Source organism: Canis lupus, chromosome 9 (genome assembly GCF_003254725.2).
Source record: "Canis lupus dingo isolate Sandy chromosome 9, ASM325472v2, whole genome shotgun sequence".
In the NCBI taxonomy this organism is placed as follows: domain Eukaryota; kingdom Metazoa; phylum Chordata; class Mammalia; order Carnivora; family Canidae; genus Canis; species Canis lupus.
Window position 1 is genome coordinate 13,664,299 of NC_064251.1, and position 24,605 is coordinate 13,688,903.

General features: G+C 45.3%; 1 protein-coding gene across 1 annotated transcript in view; it reads left to right on the forward strand.

Annotated features, from left to right (window-relative positions):
• Positions 1-24,605, forward strand: part of PITPNC1 (phosphatidylinositol transfer protein cytoplasmic 1) — a 133,373-nt gene that overhangs the window by 82,418 nt on the left and 26,350 nt on the right. Inside the window, exon 6 of the mRNA XM_035720651.2 lies at positions 9,071-9,166. Coding sequence (XP_035576544.2) covers positions 9,071-9,166 — 96 coding nt within the window. The remainder of the gene's footprint in view (positions 1-9,070; positions 9,167-24,605) is intronic.

The following is a 24,605-nucleotide window of genomic DNA, read 5'->3' on the forward strand; positions in this document are numbered from 1 at the left end:
CAGATTGAGTGATTTGGGAGTCCTACCAGTAGTTTCTGTGTGCTCACACTGGGGAACTGGGGATGACCATTATGAACTTTCCCAAAGCACCTATCTTGGAAGCCTGTTTGGCAGAGAGTTCTGTTTAGGAGTTTAATTAATTTGAACTAATATAGAGAAACATTATTCAGTGACTCGTGGAAGAAACAGGCAAGCCTTTGTGGCTGACACCATGAATGCCCCACTTTCTGGAATTAGCTCCCTCAAGACGGCTCACCATGGGGCTTTCTTTTATACTCATGCTTCCTGGCCTTCCGAGGACCCCCACTGGCATGCTTATTACCGTCTGCCAAGGTGGGAATGATCTTCACTGTGCTAGAAGCTCGAGGTCCATCTTGAGCCCTGGTCTTCGCCAAGTGCATGCACCTTCCCTTGGTCACTGTCCAGAGACCTGTAGATAATGTGCAAAATACTCATAGATGGTGCCAAGGGAAGCCAGCCCACTCCACCACCCATCTTCATCTCTGATCTAGGCTGTCTCCCACCATCCAGAGCTGTACTTGTCCCCATCCTACCCTCTCCTAACCCAGGTCCCCTGCCCTGCTCCCCCTGTGCCATCTAAGACACTCCAGGCTTGCTGGGTCGTGACGATATTCTCCCCAATTGACAAGCAGTGGTGCTACTTTCTCACCCCTCACTCCCTGAACCCTTTCTCTTCACAGAGGTGTCCTCATGTTGCCAGCTCACATCCCTGAGAGCTTTACCCCACCCATGCACTCCATAAGGATGGGTAACTAGAACACCTGGAAATTTAACGTAGGTCCAAAGCAGCTTTCTAAAGAGAAGACTCCCTCTGGGTCCCTTCCTCCCATTGTCTATCTGGAGCCCTTTAACACTCAATCCCAGTACACTGGAAGGTAAGTAAGCTGGCAATCAATGCAGAGAGGGCAGTATAAGGAAAACAAAACAGCTCATCAAGAATGTTCCATCAAGATTCACAGAGGCGTTCTTTAGAGCACCCCTGCCTCATCCCTCACCCCTCTCCACCTCTCCAGCAGCTCTGTGCAGGCGTCATTACCACCCCATTGAAGACAGAATTTTTTCAGACACTTGTGGGTGGAAACCTTTGCCTTCAGCTTGCTTTGCTACTCCCACTGGCTTTGGGAAAGCAGTTTTCCATTCTGCACTGAAAGCCTAATGATATTGTCCACCAGGGAGCATTCTCTGGGGAAGCACTGAAGTTTACCCAGCAGCTAAGACAAACTGGCCTAACCCTGACAGATGAGTTTCCTTTACTCAGCCTTAATACCCCCTAAATCCAATGGCCAGTGGAGCATTTAATGAGGATTAAGTCAAAGCAGTTCACCTCCCATCATATTACCAGATGGGGCTCTTACTCGGCTCCAAAACCAAGGGCTATTCTGGAGCGGGTATGAGGCCGTCACTTACCCTGCATCCCCAGCACAGGCAGACAGTTCTCTGGGCCCCCCAAGACAGAAACCCCAGCAGCCATGAGTTATACCCCAGGCTCTGGTGTCTCAGGAGCATACGGTGCAGGCACATGGTGGGGCTCCTTCCCACACAACACTAAATGGCCAGTCTTTTGACTTACTCCTGCTGCTGAAATAATGATCCTGAGTCCAGACTACTATGGGCCATTGCTGAGTTTCCTCCTTGCTGAATTTGGCCTGGAATACTCTTGTCTGAGCATACCTTTTAAAACTCAGTACTTGGTTGCCTGGGTGTCTCAGTGGTTGAGCATCTGCCTTCGGCCCAGGTCGCAATCCCAGGGTCCAGGGATCGAGTCCCCCATTGGGCTACCTGCATGGAGCCTGCTTCTCCTTCTGCCTATGTCTCTGACTCTCTCTCTGTGTCTCTCATGAATAAATAAATAAAATCTTAAAATAAATAAACCCAATAGTTTAGTAACATATAGGTTATATTTTATATGGTGTGATTGATTCAGTCGTGCATTCAATCTAGTCTTCTGTGCAAAATCATAAGCCCCCTTGTGCTCAAACTGGGGAGGAAGTTTGAAGTCATGTGTTGAACACATAGTAGGTGCTTCATAAATGTTTGCTGATTTTTTTTTTTTTATTGCTGTGTCTAGTTTCTTTTTCTTTCCAGACCACTGTCTTTAAGTAACTGCACCTAACAGAACAAATCAGTTCTTCAACTCTGTATTCCAGGTGGGGGAATGGGAGGTAGAGAGATGTTTATTAAAAGACCAAAGAAGGGATCCCTGGGTGGTGCAGCGGTTTGGCGCCTGCCTTTGGCCCAGGGCGCGATCCTGGAGACCCGGGATCGAATCCCACATCGGGCTCCCAGTGCATGGAGCCTGCTTCTCCCTCTGCCTGTGTCTCTGCCTCTCTCTCTCTCTCTGTGACTATCATAAATAAAAAAAAAAAAAAATTAAAAAAAAAAAAAAAAAGACCAAAGAAGGGGCAGCCCGGGTGGCTCAGTGGTTTAGCTCTGTTAAACCCTGGGCGTGATCCTGGAGACCCGAGATCGAGTCCCACGTCAGGCTCCCTGCATGGAGCCTGCTTCTCCCTCTGGCTGTGTCTCTGCCTCCCTTTCTCTCTTTCTCTCTCTCTCTCATAAATAAATAATACCTTTAAAAAAAAAAAAAGACCATCCTGTTTTTTCATTTCTGTCTTAATGGCAGTTGGAAGACAAGTTGCATGCTCTTGGGTTAAAGCATACATATTTATGAAACAGTCACCATTGAATTGTGTAGATGTGAAAATATTCTTGGTGAGAATACCAGTAAAGATGGGATAATGAAGTGGTGGTTTGTCTTGTCAATAACTTGGACTATTTTTTCATCCCAGCCATTAGTGCATTTCAGTCTCTGCCCACCAGGTATGCTGCTGATAGATAATAATCAATAAACCGTGAATCAAACTCTAGCCCCATCATGCCTAATGTGTTAACCCAGCGGCCATCATCACCACCAAACCAATGGCCACTTTGCAAATCTGGAGCATTAAAATGAAAACATTGTTAACACAGTTATTGTGCTTCCAAGGTTTCTTCTTGCTGAACCTGTTCTTTGTTGGTATGCCTTAGTCAGTTGCTTCCCCTGAGACCTCCCAAATGCAGCAAAATGAAGTTAGAGGAGAACAGTGGCTTGGCTGAAATTCTTTGCACTTTAATCATATCTGAAGCATAAAGCAAGATGACTGGTAGACTTTTCTCAATCCCTACTAATCATCCGCCCCTACCTTGTATCCTTGGTAGCTTGGGAAGATAAATAAATGTAGCTACTAAGCTTGGATCTTTTTTAACCCTTCAACTTAAAAAAAAAATAGACTTTATTCTTTAGAGCAGCTTTAGGTTTACAGAAAAATTATGCTGAAAGTACAGATAGTTCTAATCTAAACTTGGATCTTAGGGATGCCTAGCTGGTTCAGTCAGTAGAGCACACGACTCTTGATCTCAGGGTCATGAGTTCAAGCCCCACGTTGGGCATGGAGCCTATTTTTAAAATAAATAAGTTTAGGTTTTATTTTTTTTTTAATTTTTATTTATTTATGATAGTCACAGAGAGAGAAAGAGAGAGAGGCAGAGACATAGGCAGAGGGAGAAGCAGGCTCCATGCATCGGGAGCCCGATGTGGGATTCGATCCCGGGTCTCCAGGATCACGCCCTGGGCCAAAGGCAGGCGCCAAACCGCTGCGCCACCCAGGGATCCCAAGTTTAGGTTTTAAACCAGAAAAGTTACCATGATAGAGAAAAGGGATGCAGAATCCATGATTCCCAGAATTGTGATTTTCTGAAAAGCTGCTGCACCCAGTGTTGTCCCTCACTGGACTATAACGAGAGATTTCATATTCTAAAAAGACATCCCCATTCAAGGAAGAAATCTAGTGCATTGTCAAAACACATTCCATATTTATCAATGTACCTTTCCCTTCTGAGTTATAACCACATGTTAAATATGGGGTACCTCAGGGCACCTGGCTAGCTCAGTTGGTGGAGCATGCAGCTCTTAATCATGGGGTTGTAAGTTCGAGCCCCATGTTGGGTATAGGGATTACTTAAAAATAAAATCTTAAAAAAAATATATGGGGTACCTCCCTTTCTCCATCCCACCCATCTCCAAATATACTCTCCCAGGAGAATCATTTTTAAGAATGGTGTTGTTAATGGCTACCACAGAATAGTTCACCAAATGGATTTATCATACTTTACGAGGTTATTCTCTCATACTGGGATATTTAAACTGTTTTCTTCCTTTCTCTCTTTATTTTTTCTTGCCATTATAATAATGTCAGGATGAAAATCTTTGTGCATAAAGCTTTTCCTTTATTTAAGATTCTTAAGATAAATTCTCAAAGCTTAAGCTTACTAGGTCAAAGTATATTAAGCTTTTAAAGGTGCTTCATACTTAATAATGCTTTACAAAAGAAAGATTACTCTCTTTTTATTTGGAATCTATAAGATAATATTTACTCAGGAGATTTGGCTTCTCATTGTAGTATTGCTCAATTCATATCAATAGGAGTTTGTTTATTGAGTGTTCATTGCCTAGTAGGGGTGGGGAGGAGGTTAGGAGAGTCAACCAGATTGGCACTGAAATCCACTGCAGATAATCCATGGGTGGGCATGTCTCTAGTAATTAATCAAAGATGGGAACATTATTATAGGAGATATAGGGAAAGTACCACAATTAACTCCCAAACCCACCTCCCATCTCAGAAGGGAACAGCTTCTCCCAAGAAGTTCCCAAGACCATCAAGGTGCTCAGCCGCCCTGGTGGAGCTTTGGCTTGATGTATCAAAAGATGCACATCATCATCAACTATCTCAGCAGATCTCTTATTCCAGCTCAAAGAGCCAGTGGTTTGACCAGAATCCTGGCAGCTACTGCCACTGCTGCTGGGGAAGCCCAGCTATTTTTTCTCTGGGGCCTAACTAACCGTCTGTCTACAATAGTATTGGCTTAATTCTGGATCATGCCCTTAAACTGAGCATGAAAATTAGATTGTTTCACCCTCGTTACGGCCTCTGATTACACTACATCATGACCACTGCCCCTGTTCTGTTTCTCTGCTGCAGCCCCTTCTGAGCACCACCCAAGTCAGCTGGCTGTAGAGTGAAGGGGCAGAGAAAGAAGGGGCCGAAGAGTAAGGCATGGGCGACTAACATGACCCAGAGGTCACACAACACTGCAGACATTTTAACTGGAAGGAATTTTAGTGGTCATTTGGGTCTCTTGTTCACAACCTCATTGGGGCCACAGATCTCTTGGATAATCAGATGAAAGTGCTTGAACCCTTGCTCCAGAAAAATACACCTCCCCAAATTTTGGGTACAATTCTGTTTCACAAGTTCCTGGCACCCATCTACCTAATAGAAGGTAGATTTTCAATGAGAATATGTAGACCCCAAGGAGGAGCAGGGTCTTGCCCAAGGTGACACAGGAGATAATCCAATTCAAACTCAGCTCATCTGATTCCCAACGTAGGCCCTGTCAGCTAATACTGTGAAGTTTCCACTCTGTTGAGCCCTCTTTTGAGAGTGATGGAAAGTTAGGGTGCTTACAACCAAGGAAATAGAATCCTCGGTCATAAAAGGAAACTAAGATCGGTTAGTAATCTATATTCCTGCCTTAGATTCCTCTTTGGAAAGTAAAAGCTAATGCCATCCATTAGTTCAGTAGGTACTTACTGAGCCCCTAAAGAGCATCTCCCAAAATCTCTAACCATTGGGAGATTAATTATTTATTGAAAATTAAAACTCTCTATAATCTCAAGCCTTAAGAGATTTTTCAATCTCAAGCGTCAGAGTGATTTTTTGTGGCTTTGTTCAAGTGGTGGAAACCCCTGCCCTGAATGGGTGTCTGCAGAAGTGCTTGGTAGTTCATCTTCAATGAAAATTAAGTGTCATGATAATGAAGGAGGTCAGAGTCTGAACTGAAGCAGGGATGTAAATAGATTCTACTGCTACCATGTCCCATGTCGACTACTATTTCTGCTATACGCAGAAACGTTCCCAGTTTGAGGAGAGTTCCACAACTCAGCTACTCAGGACATACATTTTATAAGTAGCAGGAAGAGAACCAGATTCCAGTTTCATCTTTCTGGAAAGAAGCAGGAAGCACTTTCGACTGATATTTATCTTCCTGGTTGGGTGCCAAGAGACAGCTTTTTATCACAAGAGGAGCCTGCTGGTGAAGGCTGGAGACTTGCCCTGAATCTGAACTTCCCTACTGACTCTTGTGTGACCTCAGGCAAAGCTCTTTACTTCTTCGAGCCTTGGTTTTCTCATCTGAAAAATGAGAATTTTCTCAGCTTGGTTTTCTCCCAGTGTCCTGATGATGTACTTACTTGTTGACTCAACAGAAATGCCTCCTCTTCCTGGCTTTTATAGTCTATTCTTTCTTTGTAGCAAATACTTTATTCTGCATCAGGGCCTAATCAGGAGGCATAGAGCACACAATTATTTGAACAGGGGGAGTGTGAGGAATTATTCAACTTTGATAGGAGTAACTATAAAGATGTAAAGAAAACTTCAGGGGTGCCCCGGTGGCTCAGTCGGTTAAGTATCTGCCTTCAACTCAGGTCATGATCTCAGGTTTGTGGGATTGAGCCCCATGTCCGGCTCCATGCTCAGCATGGAGTCTACTTGAGATTCTGTCCTTGTACCCCTCCCTCTACACTCTCTGTCTCCCCCAAATAAAAATAAATAAAATCTAAAAAAATAAAAATTAGAAAAGAAAGAGAACTCCAAAGGGTATCTAAGGCTGACAGAGAATACAGAATGAAGAACAAACTTGGGAGGGGCCCCTCTCCATGGCTGGGGCTGAGACTTCACTGGAGGGTTGTGGTCATAGCCCACTGGATGGTGGAGAAATGGGCTGGGTCTCCGGGACCAGAGCTGGTCCACAGTTGCTAGGCAGTGGAAATCAGCCCTCCGGGCGCTGGTAAGAGATGAGAGCGTTGGGCAGGTGTGTCGAGTCAGAGTGCCACAGCCAATGCAAGCCCTGGAGCGCATGGTGCTCCATGTGGAGGGCCAGGGCCCCAAGGTCACCAGGCAGCTAGGCGCTCTGGGCATGCAGCTGAGACAGAGCACCACCACACGTCTCCACTGACAGACTCCACAGCAGGAGAAGATCCCAAACCAGGAAGAGCAGCCCCCTACTTCCTGCTGGGTCCCTCCAGTAAATGGCTTAATGTCATACTTGCTGTAAAAAAGAAGTGCTTCCAGGATCCAGTCCATTATCTCTGAGCAGAGACTAACGGGTTACTCTGCAGCTGAGAGGCGATAATATGATAACCGGTATAATAAGTGATCAAAAATGTTTGAATTAAATTAGGAAAAGCCACACAATCTGTCAGTAACTCCCTTAACCCCTGTTTTTTTCCCCTTATTTCAGTCTCATAAATTTGACCACCAATAAACATCAAACCTCTCTAACTTCTTTTGTAATTTACTCTCTAGAAGCTCATTTCCCTCTGGGATGTTCCATTTTGTTTTGTTTTCTTAATGAGGCACATGTCTTTCTTCTCTTGGCACACACTTAAAAGAGACTCGTGTAGAGGAAGGGCAGGGGGAGAGGAGGAGGAGACAGTGGGGGAGAGAGGGACTCCTGCAAACAACCCAAGACCCAGTATTTCATTTTACAATTGATTTATCCACTCAAACTTGAACTCGTTTCCCCAAATTCTCTCCGTTTCATTTCAAAACCATCCACCTGTCCTTCCTAAACAATGTAGGAGTGTCCCCAAGCACTGGACTTCAAGTGGCAGTGGAAGAAGCTAGAGCTGATCCAAGAACCCCTCCTTCTCTCCCTTTAAGGAAAACACAGTGGCCACCTCAGGTCAGGCTGGGCAGTCAGTCTCCTTGGACAAGTCTGAAGGGTCCAGTCTCTGACCGTTTTCGAAGAAAACAGGCAACAGAGCAAACATCAGACTTGGAAGATAAATACCAGCACAGATATTATTCAGAAAGCTTTTGGAAAGGACCAGTTGTTTCAAGTCCGAGAATCAAACCAAGGAAAGTGTGGCATTGGAAAGGGCCCTGCACATGTGGTCCTGTGGGAAATCATGTTATTAACAGGCACCGAATTTGTGTCAAGACAATATTCTTAGGCATCAACCACCCTGTTCTTCCAAAATATTTCATTTTCTACTGAAGAATCAGATTTAATCAGTGTTCACGGTTGATTTCACCTGCAGGAATTAGCCAAACAGTGAGGTGGGGATATAGCTAAGACGCTTTCCAGGGATAAAGTGGTTTTGCAAACGTAATCTGTTTACCACCCTTCAGGAGGGCTGGGAAGATCATCCTTGTAGATCAGAAAAATGGCCATGGGAAAAACTAGAGGAACTTTATCTTTCCATCAAATTTTATGTATATGTAGCTGTTTTATTACATATTTCTTTGCAAGTGATGGGCTTTCTGGGGGCAGTGGAACCTACAGTAGATGGTCGGGGCTCCATCTCTAGCTTCTCACTTTCTCCCCAAGCCCTGCCTTCTTACTCCTGCGTGTCCCAAGGAAATCGTGCTCTTCAATGATCAAGAGCAATACATGTGTTTATTCCTGCATAATGAATTTGTGGGCGATGTTTATTTTCTTCTTTTTGTTTATCTGTGTTTTCCGCCATGAGCATGTGTTGTGTGTGAAGTTAAATATACATAAACATTTTAATGAAAAAAAAAACCCACACTTCTCTTCCATAAATCTTGGGTTCCATTACTGCTTGTTGTTGCCGCCTATCTAGCTGGACCCTTTGTATCCTCTTCACTCCCCCTGTCCAGATTAACTGCCAAAAAAATCAGCAGACTTCATTTTTGGAAGAGATTTATTTCTTCGCTCTCGGACTTCTAAAAACAGACCACTTTTTCTTCTACCCCCTCACCAAGTGGTGATTGATGCTACACCTGCCTCTGATGTGCCAAAACGTAAGCGATGAATAAAAGCCTTTCATGATTCTCTCACAACCTGAGGCAGGCAGAAAGCAGCAGCCGGGAGCACTGAGCCATGTGAAGATGCTCTGCGGGGTGTCATTCCGCTTCAGGCGCAGTCGTGCCAGCCGTGGGCACCTCACATCACTAACCTTTGATATGTTGCTCTGCTCTTTCAGATTTTTGACAATGAAGCCAAAGACCTAGAGAGAGAAGTTTGCTTTATTGATATCGCCTGCGATGAGATTCCAGAACGTTACTACAAAGAATCTGAGGTAAGCACTAAATGGGATGACCTGTGGAAGAGATTCATTCAGTCATTCAACAAATATTTATTAAGTCAGTCCTGACCTGGGAGACTCGCATCCATCTCTGTGTTGATTCAATCTGGTCTCACATCTTGCTGGATTTTTTTAATGCGAGTCTCAGAATAAAGTTCCTATTCCTCAGGGGCTTGGCTGCCACTCCATTTCCATTTAGATTTCCTGTCTCCCTGCCGCTCTGCCATCCTTCTGGGCAGCACACTATTGACCAGGCCGAACCATCCACCATACTGGCCTCCAACAAACAGCACCACCTCTGACTTCCTGTTTTGCCAGGACCTGCGTGACCTGCCTCCCCATTTACGTGCCCTGCGAGGGCAGGGGCTGGGTTTTCTTTGTATCTTTGGGGTGTAACAAAGAAAATGCTCAATCCGTCCTCTGAGTGAATATTGAAACTCCAACAGCTCATCTTGACACAGAACCTTTCTCTCAAAACAGGAAGCGCCTCCTGCGTTAGGGTTTCTCCTCTATTTTTTTTTTTTCATTCTTGACTGAGAATAAATTGAAGAGCATATGTTTTTCTACAGCTTCCCCCCTGCCAGGATCCGTTGTTTACCGCAGTCCAACCTTGTTATTTTACTGTTGGTGCAAGTCACCACTGATATCCTGTTAGCACTTTATTAATGGCTGCTGGCGGAACGTGGGTGACCCCCTTGTAAATGACATCCCCTCGCCGCCCCCCGTGATGACAGCGGATGCAGGGCTATTTTAGTTGTTTAGCAACAGGGCAGCCAATCACAGGATGTTTGGACTCGGGGTCCCAGACTCATCCTTGAGCCATAACACATGGACCTTGACACTCTTCTCCCGGATTCATTAAGGCTGATTTAAGACCTAACTAAATAAACCTGTTGAAAATGAATTCTGCCGATCTACCAACTGGGCTCCCAATGTGGTTCAGATGGTTTTGTTTTGTTTTGTTTTATCTTTTTCCCTCCGCATTTTGGGATTCTAACCTGGTCTTAGTGAATGCTTAGCTGCTTAATTGCAGGTGTGTGCTCTGCAGCTGGTCCCTTCTTCAAAAGACCCGGAGAGGCTGATGTGAATTACTCTCAGTTTGATTCAAAGGCTGAGCGTTTTAGCGTCATCCGTTTACACTGCTCACTGCAGCCAACCACGCTCATGAATTTTCAGAAAAACCAAGTGAAATGCTCTCTAAATAACTGTACCTACAGAAGAGGAGGAGAAACTTGGCCTCCCCTTGTCTCATTCTACGGAGGAGATACTTCTGTGGTTTCATAGCAAGTCCACCAATACTTACGGGCTTCGCTGATGCATCAGAGCATCGTGCATCGGGTGAAGCTGGTGCCCCATCACCTCCGAGGCTCCTCGGGCCTGGGTGGGGGCTGCTGTCCAACTTGGGCATCCTGACCACCTGGGGAGCTCAGGCCTTCCAGGTAGAAAACTGAACTAATTTCAGCTCTTCCTCTTAGATTGCTGTGATGTGATCCTGCCTGGGACTCAGGGACTTCCCTCCTGATTGGGTGGGAAGTTTTGGGATAAATATGGAATACTAATGACAAAATCAACAAGTCTCATTTCTAGTCAGCGGGTGCCTGATTCATCTCCTTGTGCTTTGTTTTCCCAAGAACCAGCACTGGAAAGCTTCTTTTCATTTACACAGACAAGCGAGGAGGTTTTACTTCATTCTTCATAGTCATTCATTTCTCTTGGCCATAAAGTATTCTTTTCTAGATGCAGGGTGTTGTGTTTTTGTTTTTGTTTTAAGATTTTATTCATTTATTCATGAGAGACACAGAGAGAGAGGCAGAGACATAGGCAGAGGGAGAAGCAGGCTCCCTGCGGGGAGCCAGATGCAGGACTTGATCTCAGGACCCCAGGATCACAACCTGAGCCAAAGGCAGACGCTCAACCACTGAGCCATCCAGGCATCCCTCTGGACACAGTTTGACCAAGGAAGTGAGAGGTGAACAATCATTCATCCAATAAATATGCACTGAGTGTCCCATACTGTATTAAGATGGCCACACGGCAGTGAGCAGAAGAGCCACTAAGAGTCCCTTCTTCCCTTAAGATATTTCCAATCTAGCAGGGGAGCCAACAGTAGAGAATCACATGAGGATAGATAGACTTGAAAGTCACAAGTGCCATAAGGAAGCATGCATGATGCGGAAAGAGACAATGATGGTGAAACTGAATTTCAGAGGATGGAATCCGGAAAGATGTCCTGGAAGTAATGACATACCGACACCTGCAGGATGAAAAGAGCTGGGGGATAGTGCTCCGGGTGAGGGTAAGATCACATGTGGGGACCCTGAGGTGACACTCATGAAGAAGCAGAAGAAGCCCAACATGGCAGGAGCAGCAGAAACGAAAGGACAAATGGTACATAGGAGGTTGGAAAGGAGGATGAGGCCATGTTAAGACGCTTAGATTTTACTCAAGTGCAGTGGAAATGCCATTGCAGAAATTAAAGCTGGGCATCGTATGATTTGATTTGTGCTTGTAAAAGATTGCTCTGGATGGAGAATGGACTGGAAAGAAGCAAAGTGGAAGTCACTGAGGTCATTATTGGTTTTTCACAGTTTGTGGTGGCTTGAACTGGAGGGCTAGGAACAGATGGTTTTGAGGTATATCCTGAAGATAGAATTGACAGGGATTCGTCAGGGACTGGATATGAAGATGAGAGAAAAGCAGATGTCAGCAGGTGACTTTAAGGTTTAATGGCTCGGCCAACAGATACAGACAGGAGTGAGAGAAGAGTGGATTTCTGAGAAAGATGGATGGATTTTGTGATGCCAACGAGACATCCAGAGCAAATAGAAATGAGTCTAGAGCTTAGATGAGAGATCCGGGCTGGTGACAAATGTGGGAGTATTTGGAAAACAGAAGATACTTAAAATCCTGGAGATGAATGAGAGGGAGAAAGCATAAAGTACAAGCGGGAAACCAGTTCAGGTCCAAGCATTCGGCAATGGCAGCGTTTGGAGGCCAGGAAGAGAATGGGGAGGGCCCAAGAATCTACAAGGAACTGGGCAGAGAGTTGGAGGAAGGACAAGGAGAGTGCACCAAAGGAATGCAGGTTTCAAGAGGAAGCAAGTGATCCGTTGGACCGAGCACTGCCGTGAGGTCCCATAAGAACAAGAATGGAAAACCATCCTCTAGAGCAGTGGTTCTCAACTGGGGGCAGCCTCGCCCCGCAAGGATGCTTCCAGTGTCCAGAGACGTTTTTGGTTGTTACAACATAGGGATGCTATGCGCAACCAGGGATGCTACCAAACATACTGTAATGGACAGGACAGTCCCCCCTTCCCCAACAACCTGGCCCCTAATGTCACTAGTGTGGAGGCCAGGAACACCGTAGGGCGATCCTACCCCAGAAGAAATGGTGACCAGAGATGAATGGACTTGGGATTCAGCTCTCCCCCTCAGAGCTGCCCCCACCTGTCCTGGAGTCTCAGAGTTTCCTAGCAGCTGTGGAAGGAAAGGGCCCAAGAGGGCTCAGCCTGCACACTCTCCACCAAGTACTGCTTCCCAAAGGATCACAGGCCTACACTGCAGGTACGGTTCTTCCTCACTTGCCCTAGCAGTTTGACCACAAAGGAGAAGGCCCAATCGGGAGTATGCCACGCAGGACTCCCTTGGGACCCCAACCCCATATCATTAGGCTTCCAGAATCCAGACTGCATAGGAACTCACATGAAGAGAGAGAAGAGTTTCCTAGGTGCTTTGGGTTGTGTGTCATTAACCAGGGACTGAGGACAAGGGAAACAACCAATACAGAAGGCAAACCATTTCCAAATAAATTTCCACCCAGCACCCTGTAGATGACTAACCCCCTCCCCACCACAAGAGTTTTCTTGTAAAATGACTGACCTGCTCATTTTCTGCTTAAAACCCTGCACTGGCTGGTGAGCAGGACCGTCTGCCCTCCGCCACTCTCTGGTCCTCTCCACCTCGATGCTGCTCAGTGGGGTTACGTCTCCTCAGGAGCCGTGCCTGAGACCCCCACTCACCCACCCACCATGGGCAGAGCATGCTACTTCACACTATCTCACAGATCTTTCGTGAGCCCCATGAGAACAGGAGCTGGCTGCTTCATCACCGTACCTCCCCTGTCGTACAGCGCCAGCACAGGACAGATGCTCACAAAACGGTTGTTGAATGAATAAGTGAAAGCCGGGGGCCTTGTTTTTTTCCTTCCAGCAGCAACAATTTCAGAGCAAGTGCCATCAAAGGAAATGAATTTGTTACCATTAAGCTAACAGTTGTGAATCAGAGTTCTTTTTTTTTTTTTTTTTTTTTTTTTTTTTTTTTAATCTGAGGCATACAGCTTTGCAGGCTTTTTCTTCCAATCCATCTTTGTAAGTTGACGATGTCAGCATCATAAATAGGAACACGTTTTCCATGGAGAAAGCTAACGTGCTGGTGGGCTGACTCTGTTCTGAGGTTTTTGATGCTTATGCATTCAGACCAGAGCTATCTGGGTCACTCGTCTCCTCCCAGCTCCGGTCGCACGCACACACCGCTGTCCAGGCCAAGGCAGGGGACCGAAGTGCTTGCTTTTCTTCTTCCATTTCTCCCTGGAAACCTCTGAGCCTCACGGGAGGCAAGAATGCCTCTCTCGTTAAGGTGACTGGAGCTGAGAATTTTCCACTGGGTGCCCTCTGCCTGGCAAAACCCTGTGCCAGCACTAACCAGAGATCCAGAAGGACACTCTGGAGACTTAGGATCAGGTGACAACCCAGTGCTCTCCTTATTCACATTTTGCAGGGATGCTGTTTCCTATCCACAGTGAGGACCTGAACGCCAACTCCCAAGAGCCTCTTAGCCTCAAGTTTTGTTCTCATACCCATTGCGGGTCTCTGCAGGGCAGCGCCTCTGTTGTAGAAAAAAAAAAAGTGTGATTTCTCAGAAACAGGGAGCACCTCCATTTACCTCAACACACCCCACCAAGGCCCTGGCCCCACAAACCATAGAGCGCTTTGCACCCAGTCACATTAGCACCCCAAAGCAGGAAAGAGGAAATGAAGCCAAAATCTGAGCAGGTCGTACTTGTGAGACAGTTGATCCGTGGGTTCTTTCCTCTGCCAAGAGTTCCATCCCAACCCTTTCATGCTCTGCCAAAGCTCCAAGGTGAAGATCCCAGCTCAGGAATGAGGAACCCCGTACAATATGTCATAGCATGCCCACAGAGGACACAAGCAGGCAGCCCATACCTGCAAAGCTGAGTTGGCAGTTTGGGTGCCCAAGAACAAATCTCAACCCCCAGCCTCTAGGATTAGTCCGGTCAGGATAATTCTAAAGGTCAGGCTTAGAGAACTCTAACTCAGAGGCCATTGGTGTTGGCTGAATGTGAAGTCCAGCACTCTGCCTCCTTGATTGACCAGAGATAATGGTATCTCTGTTGGCCTGTCACCCACAGCTCTCCCCCAGGGACACCAATGTGGGGGGCATGTGCCTTCACTGAAAGGAGAGTGGGAGGGGAATGTAATTACCTGGTGGAGGAAGTTTAGAAGTAGAGGACTTTTTTTTTTTTTTTTTTTTTTTTAAATCTTCATTGATTTATGTAAAGCAAAGGGAGGTTTCTAGATCATTGGTTCCCATCCGGAGGCAATTTTTCCTGCCAGGGTATATCTGGCAGTGTCTGGAGATATTTTTGATTGTCACCTCTTGTGGAGGGGTAGTGATATGCTTATGGCATCTAGTGGACAGAGAGGCCAGAGATGCTGCTAAACATCCTACAATTCACGGGATAGCCCCACAACAGAGAATTGTCTAGCCCCAGATGCTGATAGTTGCTAAGTCAAGAAACCCTGCTGTGGACCAATCCAAGAAAAGGAATTTTTTTTTTTTTTTTTTTTTTGCAAACACACTAGGGTTTATTTACAAGCTTGAGCTTGGGTCCAAGTATACCCGACACAACAGAGCAGGGCCTTGGAAAAGGAAATTTAGTAAACACTTATTAGTAGCAAGACTCCTTAGTGAATTTCTTTAGTTTGCATTTATTAAGGGCCTATTGTGTGCCAGGCTCTCCTAGGCATGGAGGCTATAGAGGCCATGATTATGTCTAGTCTCAACTACCCTTTGAACTTGGTCTTCTTTTTAAGATAATAGAAATGCCTCTTTCCCTTTATTTGGAGGGATGTAAGAGAAGTCTCCATCTTCCCAGTGATAAATAGAGTGTAATAATTTTAACAGGAAAATTTACAATGTTTTGATCTCAGGTAGAGATGAAGAGAAAGGCTCTCCTAGAAGCGTGGGCCCCTGAAGTGGTATAATTGAATTAGGAAAATACAGGGGAGGTTTTAGGCAGAATTTGATTTGGAGCATTCCCCTCGAGTTAGATGCCAAAGGCGATTCCTTTGAACTCAGTCTCTAGGCCCCTGGATTCTAGAGTCTTCCTGGACCAGCAGCCACTCCATTGGTCACACCGATCTAAACATCTGTGGAATTCGCTCTTCAGGGAGAAGGAACAGAACAAAGAGAGAAACGTCTGATTTTTCCAATGACCGCCAAGGATGAGAGATTAAATGCTGTTTGCTAAGTACTATGGGCTCCAGAAAGGGAACAGAGAGATCAAATGAGTAAATATTGTCACACTTAGTACTCTTCAGTACAAAGCGCTTCATCCAAACTACTCTGCTCCCTCAAATTAAAATATTACCGTTTTGGTCTTCATATTGGCGGATTGAGGGTGGCAAAAATTTTCAATTATCTCCAAATGGCCAGGTTTAAACCAGCTGTCGCATGCTGGGTTATGTCACTGAGTTGAATTTGCTGTTGTGGTGTTATTGTCATTTCCCACTTTTCCCTCTGTCCGTCTGTTTCTCTCTGAGAGTAACGCAGCTGTTTTGTGATGGGTTCCAACGCTGGGGCCAGGCGCCTCTGGATAGTAGGAGGACTGACTCTGTATCATCGACGTGGAGGGGAGGAGGGAGCCTCGGCTGCCCACGTGCTCCCTGGTCCTGGACCCTAACATCACCAGCTGCTGCCTCGCAGTACCTTAAGCCCTCCTCCTTGGCAAGGTCTCCCTGAGGCCAGTGTTTTAAAGAGGGGGGTACGTGGGTGGGGGGGAGACTCTGGAAGTAGCTGGTGCAGCAGATGAAAAGGGAAAAAGTGGGACACCCTCACCTTTAAGAAGCCCATGATCCAGTTGGGAGGATAAGGTGTCACAACATAAAAGCCTAAGGAACAGCTGGAGGCAGGGGGGAAATGGCTTCACAGCCAAGTGAAGTTTACTCCTCTGAAACTCTGCTCCATCATCACCACATGATTTTAAAGGAGGGGGCAGCTCTATAGGAGTGGTGAAATCTGAGTTGGGCCTTTTAAAAATGACGATCTTTGCTCTTTGTTCCCAAAGTGATATGTGGTCCTTGTAAAAAAAAAAAAAAAAAATTCCAACATATAAATAGGTAACATCAAAAAAAAAAACAAAAATGCCCCAGGATGCCTCATCACAGAGAGAGCCCTTGTTACAGTTGGTGTTCCTGATGCTTATACTTAAAAACGATGCATAGGTAATGTTATTTTTTTTAAGATTTTTTATTTATTTATTCATGAGAGACACAGAGAGAGAGACAGAGACACAGGCAGAGGGAGAAGCAGGCGCCCTGCAGGAAGCCCGACGTGGGACTCGATCCCCGGGGCCCCAGGGATCAGCCCTGAGCCAAAGGCAGACACTTAACCGCTGAGCCACCCAGGCGTCCCAAGTAACACTATTTTTTTTTTTAAAGCCCACACTCTTCAACTAGACCACACTGTACCACTTGGCAATGTGCATTTTTTCACTGACAATACAAGCCTGCCATCTTTTTGTGGCCACCCTCGTGTCTCTAGCAGGGTTTGTAATGGCTACATAATGTGCCATCATAGATTGTGCCGTATTTTTGCCATTCCTCCTTGGGCAAAGTAAGACATTGAGTCTTATTATTATAGTACTGTAGGAAGCATCTCATGATATCTTTTCTGTGTTGTTCTAATGTTTCTGTAGGTTAAATTTTTTTTAAAGATTTTATTTATTAAAAAAATATTTTATTTATTTATTCGTTAGTGCACAGAGAGAGAAGCAGAGACATAGGCAGAGACAGAAGCAGGCTTCCTCAGGGGAGCCCGATGTGGGACTCAATCCCAGGACCCTGGGATCATGCCCTGAGCCAAAGGCAGATGCTCAACCACTGAGCCACCCAGGTGTCCTTGTAGGCTAAACTCTAAAGTGAAGTTCTCGAGTCGATAGGTATGTGAATTTCAGTTTTGCTAGATATAGGTCAGTTGCCCCCACTCCAAAACTATATTAAATTACCTTCTGACCCACACTTGTATGGGAGCAAACTGGTTTTTGAAAATCCAAGAGACTGAGGAGCAGTGTAGTTAGGGTGGAAGCAATAATAATCCCAGTGCATATTCAAGGGTCAGTGAATAACTGCCTGACCGAGGTGGAAGGGAAGAGGAGCCTTGAATGCCAAGCTAAGGAATTTGGATTATATCCTACAAGCAGCAGTGGGCTTTCAAAGCAGGGGTCACCAGCTACCATGCAAGGGGACTCCATTTGTGACCTCACCAGAGAAGGCTAACTCTCTCAGGGGATGGTGAGGGATGCCAAGAGGTTGGGGAATCCTCCAACTCCATCAGCCTACTTCTTTCCCTTTCCCACTATCCCTTTCATAAACAAGTAGCCTCCAGCCATCTCGACAGGAATAATATTTCATTAAAGAACAGAAACTTCTGAAAGTAAAAAGGCATTAAACAGCAGTCCAGCTCTCAACAGGCCCAGCTACCTCATTTTTAGACCAATAATCAGCAACTCATTCCCTCAGAACAAATAGGTAATCTCTTTAGGATCTCATTTCTTCCAAACAAAAGAAAGCTAGGTCACCAAGTCTTGCCAAAGTACCATGCCTAGTGCTGATTCTTAACCACTGCTGTTCTTTTGGCCTAATTAGGTGGAGCTACTGCAATATTTTAAGCAAAGCCAAATTTACTAGGAAAACAATAATGACCAACTCCATCCTAGAGAAAGGGTTTTCAGCTTTTAATTTTTCAAGGAAGAAAAATATTTTTAACTGCTGCAGTAGTTTGCATGAATGAGGTCTCCCAGAGCTCAGTGCCCATAGTAGTTGCACATCTTACCAATTGGATCTGGTAGTGAAAGGCCAGACCAAGTATGTCAAACAAAATCAAGGAGAATAAACTCCTCAGTACCAGATCAAAACCAGAGATTCTAAATCTCTGCCAGGAGTGGAGTTGCTGATTGTGGAATGGGATCATTGACTCAATAGAATAAGTCCTTGGGGAAATGGTTCCATGTCCTAACAGGAAGGACTCATCCAAGCAAAACATCCATAAAACAGAGAAACAATTGGGCTTGTTGTAGAAGGATCGCGGCAAAAGATAACCTCTAGAGCCAATGGATGGGGATTCCCACCCATGCTTTCCATGTGAAAATCATTCGACCCTAAGATAAGGGGCCCTGGCTCTGCTATGCCTCCCAAGTGATTATAGTCTTTGCACTGCATCACCACCATTTTTTTTAAGGATGTTATTTATTTATTCATGAGAGACATAGAGAGAAAGAGAGGTAGAGACATAGGCAGAGAGAGAAGCAGGCCTCACGCAGGGAGCCCAATATGGGACTTCATCCTGGGACTCCAGGATCATGCCCTGGGCTGATGGTAGACACTTAACTGCTGAGCCACCCAGGCATCCCTCATCAACACCAATTATTGTCTCTTATATCTCTTCCTTCCTTCAAATGAGTAGATAGATAGATGGAGAGATGATGGGATGGGATGATGTGAAAGGCAAGGCATTAAAATGACTAGCACAGTCCCTGGCACATAGTAAGCATTTAATCAATGTTCCTTCTCCTTACTTGGGCTCTGGCATTGAGCTCTGCAGATGTGTTACCAGGATGATTGCTCAGTAGAAACCACGTGTCTTCAGAAAGTGGCTGTTGTGAAGGGTACTATGGGAATTTGTTTGGATATTGCTTTTTACTTGTCGGTGTGACTGAATGGAGAAGAGAAACAGAGGATTGGTTCCAATCACTCTAGTTCCCAGAATGACAGAACTTCGGGTGCTTCAAGCTCCTTCAGAAACTACTGCCATTTTTATTGCTGAGAATTTTTTTTTTTTTTAGATTTTTAAAAAGATTTTACTTATTTATTTATTTATTTGAGAGAAAGAGAGCAAGTGCAAGAGTTGGGGTTGAAAGGGCAGAGGGAGAGGGAGAGGGAGAAGCAGACCCCCTGCTGAGCAGGGAGCCTGATGCGGGACTTGATCCCAAGACCCTAGGATCATGACCTGAGCCAAAGGCAGATGCTTAAAAGATTGAGCTACCCAGAAGCCCCACTAAGTTTTTTGGTTTTTATTAATGGGCTGTTATTTCTTCTGTTATTATGTCACCTGAATTCAGGATGGCATGTGTCTCTGATACTTCACCTCTAAGAAACCTTAGAAGTTACATTTACTATTTGCTGTGCCACCTTCAGGCTGTCTGTGGCAAGGGACTCCCAGGGTGGTGCCCAAGGCAATTTTGGCATCCTATCACTGTCCAACGTTTTTACCAGGTGTATTTTAGAAGAATAACATTTAAGACTTTAAAAGAAGAAAGTAGAAGCCAGAAAGCCCCAGGGTTTCAGCCAAAAGTGAACAGATGCAACCAAGCTCTCCCTCAATTCTATCTCATGGAGAGAATCTCCCTCTGTACTTTCAAGAAAACAGATTGTAAATCCCCAGCTTGCTCAGGACTTGGATTAGCTGCATCAGACTCTGCTATTTTTAGTTTTATTAAATTAAAACACCAGAACTTCTTAGCCCTTAGAGCAGAGTCCCCAAATTAGGTCAGAATCACCTTGGCAGCTTTAAAAAAATGCAGATATCTGGACCTACCCTAGACCTACCAAACCAGATGCAGTAAGATGGGTCCCGAGGAACTATGTGTAACTGTACCAGGTTTGGGGAAAGAGCCTCAGGACAGAGCTTCCCAACCTTTTTCAAGCTATGACACATGTGGAAAATGGTTGGGTTTGATTGGCATATCGGGGAGGAGCTCCTGGTCCAAGATGACCAACCCTTGGGGTCGGATGACCCAGTGTGCTTCTCCAATGGCCAAGAGGAGCAGTATCTTGTCACATCTGTTACTGAAGGTCAGGCAGCTCTACCTCAGAGAGCTCCATTTTCTGTGTCAAGTATTTTGTTTTGTTTTGTTTTTTTAAGATTTTATTTACTTATTCATGAGCACACACACACAGAGGCAGAGACATAGGCAGAGGGAGAGGCAGGCTCCCTGTGGGGAACCCAATACAGGATTCGATCCCAGGAACCTGGGATCATGACCTGAGCCGAAGGCAGACACTCAACCACTGAGCCACCCAGGTGCCCCTGTGTTCAAGTTTTTATACCATTTTACTGTTCTTTAATTTTGTGGAAGGAAAAGGAAATAGCAAGTAAGCCTGGAAGACCACCTATTCGCTGCTGAAGGGAGAGGTCAGTGCCTTTGAATCTTTTTTTTTTTTTTTTTAATTTTTATTTATTTATTTATGATAGTCACAGAGAGAGAGAGAGAGAGGGGCAGAGACACAGGCAGAGGGAGAAGCAGGCTCCATGCACCGGGAGCCCGATGTGGGATTCGATCCCGGGTCTCCAGGATCACGCCCTAGGCCAAAGGCAGGCGCCAAACCGCTGCGCCACCCAGGGATCCCCAGTGCCTTTGAATCTCATTCCATCTATTGGGAATCTGATTCCATGTGGGGAGTCACATCATCTTCCTTGCCAGCCAGTGGTGTTAGTTATAATGTATATTTGCTCAGTTTCCTCCTAAATTGCTTCTGAGCTGGAGACTGGCTTCAGATTGACCCTCATCTAAGTTAATCAGAAAGGCTGATCACTGTCCAGCAGGTCCTTTGGCTCAGTCTTCACCAAGACTTTTCCCAACTGGCTCTCCAAGAATCTGCGGCAACAAGTCTGATGGTGGAAGTCGTATTTTTCCTCTTGAGACCCAAGACTTGACCCGGCAGTTCTCTCCTCCACTTCTATTTATTCAGACTCCAAGTACAACTGTTGCAGCTTCTGCTCCAAAAATATCCAGGAGGGATCCCTGGGTGGCGCAGCGGTTTGGCGCCTGCCTTTGGCCCAGGGCGCGATCCTGGAGACCCTGGATCGAATCCCACGTCAGGCTCCCGGTGCATGGAGCCTGCTTCTCCCTCTGCCTGTGTCTCTGCCTCTCTCTCTCTCTCTCTATGTGACTATCATAAATAAATAAAAATTTAAAAAAAAAAAAAAATATCCAGGAAAGAATAGGTTCTATTAAGTTGCCTATCTCCATCTTGTATTGTTAAGGGACCCAAAGAAAGACATAGAATTACTAGCTCATTAACTTGAGCCTTAGAAGTTTCAACAGATCGCTCACAGAATTGCTAAACCCAGACCTAGAGGAACAAGAACTTTTGAGGGGCATCTTGGTGGCTCATTTGGTTAAGCACCTGCCTTTGGCTCAAGTCATGATCCTGGGGTCAAGCCCTGCATTGGGCTCCCTGTTCAGCGCGGATTCTTCTTCTCACCCTCCTGTTGCCCCTCCTCCAGCTTGCGCTCTTCTCTCTCTCTCTCTCTCTCAAATAAATAAATAAAATCTTTTTTAAAAAGCTAGCTTTTGAGAAAAATAAGTTATTGCTAAGTTATTTTATTCAGTTTATCCTGAAAATCCAGTAGAGTAGCTAGTGTCTCCATCTTATAAATAAGGAAACTGAAGTTCAGAGAATCTTTTTTTTTTTTTTAAGACTTTGTTTATTTTAGAGAGAGAGACTCATGGAGGGAAGAGCACAGGGAGAGGGACAAGCAGACTTCATGCCGAGCACAGAGCCCAACACAGGCCTCAATCCCACAACCCTGAGACCATGACCCAAACCAAAACCAAAACCAAGACTAGGACAGCTAACGGACTGAGCCACCCAGGTGCTCCAAGCCTCAGAGAATCTTAAATAAATTGCTGGAAGTTTCAGGAAACCTCAATTCAGACCCCAAAGTGTCTAGCCCCAAAGAGTGAGCATCTCCCCACCAAGCTGGATCCTTCCAGCAGAGCTGGAGGTACAAACAATTGTTGTCTGTCTTTGCAAAACACTCAATTTGTTTCCTGCCTAGTTGTACCTCACTAACGCTGAGCCTCACTGATCATATAAATGGAGGATTTGGGGGAAAGACGGTAATAGAGAAAGGGCTTTTCTAGTCCCTCTGTTAACCCTCTGTAGGTTTAATGATTTGCTAGAACTCCACTCCCTATGTTTGGGGTAAAATTTCCTCTGTGGCTTTTCTAAAAAATAGTGCACTGGACAAACCTAGTCTGGAAAAAGAAAAACAAAAAAACTACCCTCCTACAACTGGGTAATTGAAGAACCCACAAAAGGAAAAAAAAAATGGCATAGCCCCCCTTGGGAAACATTCCTTTTCTCATCCTATCATCATCCCCACAACAGTCTTGGAGTTAAATAACCTGCCCAGGTTTACACAGCGAATAGTTGCTACAGCAGAAATTTGAACTCAGGGGGATCTCATTCCAAGCCTTTTCTGTTGCTTCCTCAGTTCTGCTCCACAGAACCTTGGACCCCACAGAGGTGCTTCTGGGCCCAGTAAACAATGAAATACGTTGTATCAAATAATAATGATTGCTATATACCCCTGGGGATCCACTTGTCACTTCACCTGCTTTATTAGACCCATTGGGATTCCCAATAATATTACATTTGGAAAAATGAAATGGATCCTAAAGCTAAAATAAGTTTGAAATCCATGCTTTAAAAATGGAAATCCTTCATTCATTGCCTTCAAATTACAGATTGATTGGCTGAGCGAACATCTCTATCCTCATTTCTCTTCAACAAGTTGGAGGTCCGCAGGTTTCCCAAAATAATACAGTACATGAAAGGCAAGCTAGATTTAGGGACAGTTAATCCAGTGCTGATCGCTGTTGCCGTGTTGCAACTCATCAAGAATATTTGTTAGTCTATTATGAGCTTTTGATTTATCAAGCTATCCAAGGGCCAAATTGTATATCCTCGGTATGGATCAAGGCTATTCATGCTTCATAGCCTGTGTCCAAACAGCGCTGCTAAAATGAGAGTAAGCAGGAACAATCCACAGCAAGCAGTCCTAGTTCAAAGGCTGCAAACTGAGCCAAATCTGAACCACCCTCCTCTATGGGAAGAACTTGGCTCACTGGCTTTTAGGAGAGCTGATGCCTGACCTCACTGTCACATACGGTAAGAAGGTTTCGGTGGCTGTACCGGTTTTGATTAGGTGATCTTAAAAATATAGGGCCATATGTGTTCCTGCAGAAAGGAACAGGTTAGTGTTATATAACAGGATTTTAGGGAGCCGTCTCTTGTTGCTCTAGAATTGGGAGCCAGGCCCAAACCTGGGGACAAAGGGGTTATGACTCCACATTCCACAGGCAGCTGCTAATCACTAAGGCCAGGTTCTCCCCAGGGCACCCATCTCTCCTCAGCTCCCAGTCTGTATTTGGAGATGGGGGAGGGGACTTCTCAGAGTCCTTGGGGATAACAATTTTCACCTAACCCCAAAGCCCTGTGAAGAGAGTTTTTTTTAAGTTTTTTTTTTAATTAATTAATTTATTTGACAGAGGGAGAGCAAGAGCACAAGTAGGCAGAGGGGTAAGCAGAGGGAAAGGGAGAAGCAGGCTCCCCTTGTTACAGGGAGCCCGACAAAGTCCTCCATCCCAGGGCCCTGCGATCCTGACTGCCAAAGGCAGATTCTTAACCAACTGAGCCACCCAGGCTCTCCATGAAGGGAGGATTCTAAGAGAATTAATTACAGAAATTGGAACATCTGCAAAAATGCTGTTTGCAAAGCTGCCAACCTACAGGTCCACCCTCAACACTGCCACCCTATGGGCCGGGGGCGAGACTGATAAGTGGCCCCAGAAGTTTGTAGGGGAACATAAAGATTGATGCCTACTGCCCATCTGGAGATTTCTGAAGGAGAGGGCTTGTGGAAGGAGCCTATGGCAGGAGCCGGGGTGGAAGTGTGGGCGAGTCAATCTGGGAATAGGATGCAGGCATTCCCTTGGTCATCATATGAAATGAACATAATGGTGTCCTGCTTTAGAGGTTTGTTGTGAGAATTCTGGGATGTTTGCCCTGAGACCTACCATTCCATCAGTGTTTTGTTTTAAGATTTTTCTCAGATTTTAAAGTTCTGTAACCATATGCACCCTGAGGCTGTCTAGGGGCCCCATCCTAAGTCACCCCAAATAGATCTCTTATTATACAAAGATTAAATGGCAAAGCAGATCTCAAGTGCTTGACATAGGCTTTGGTGCACAGCAAGCATCTAATAAACATTAGCTAGTATGTTAGTTTTCCTTCCATCCTTCTCTTTCTTCTGATCACCTCTAGGAATTTTCATTTGACTTAAACTT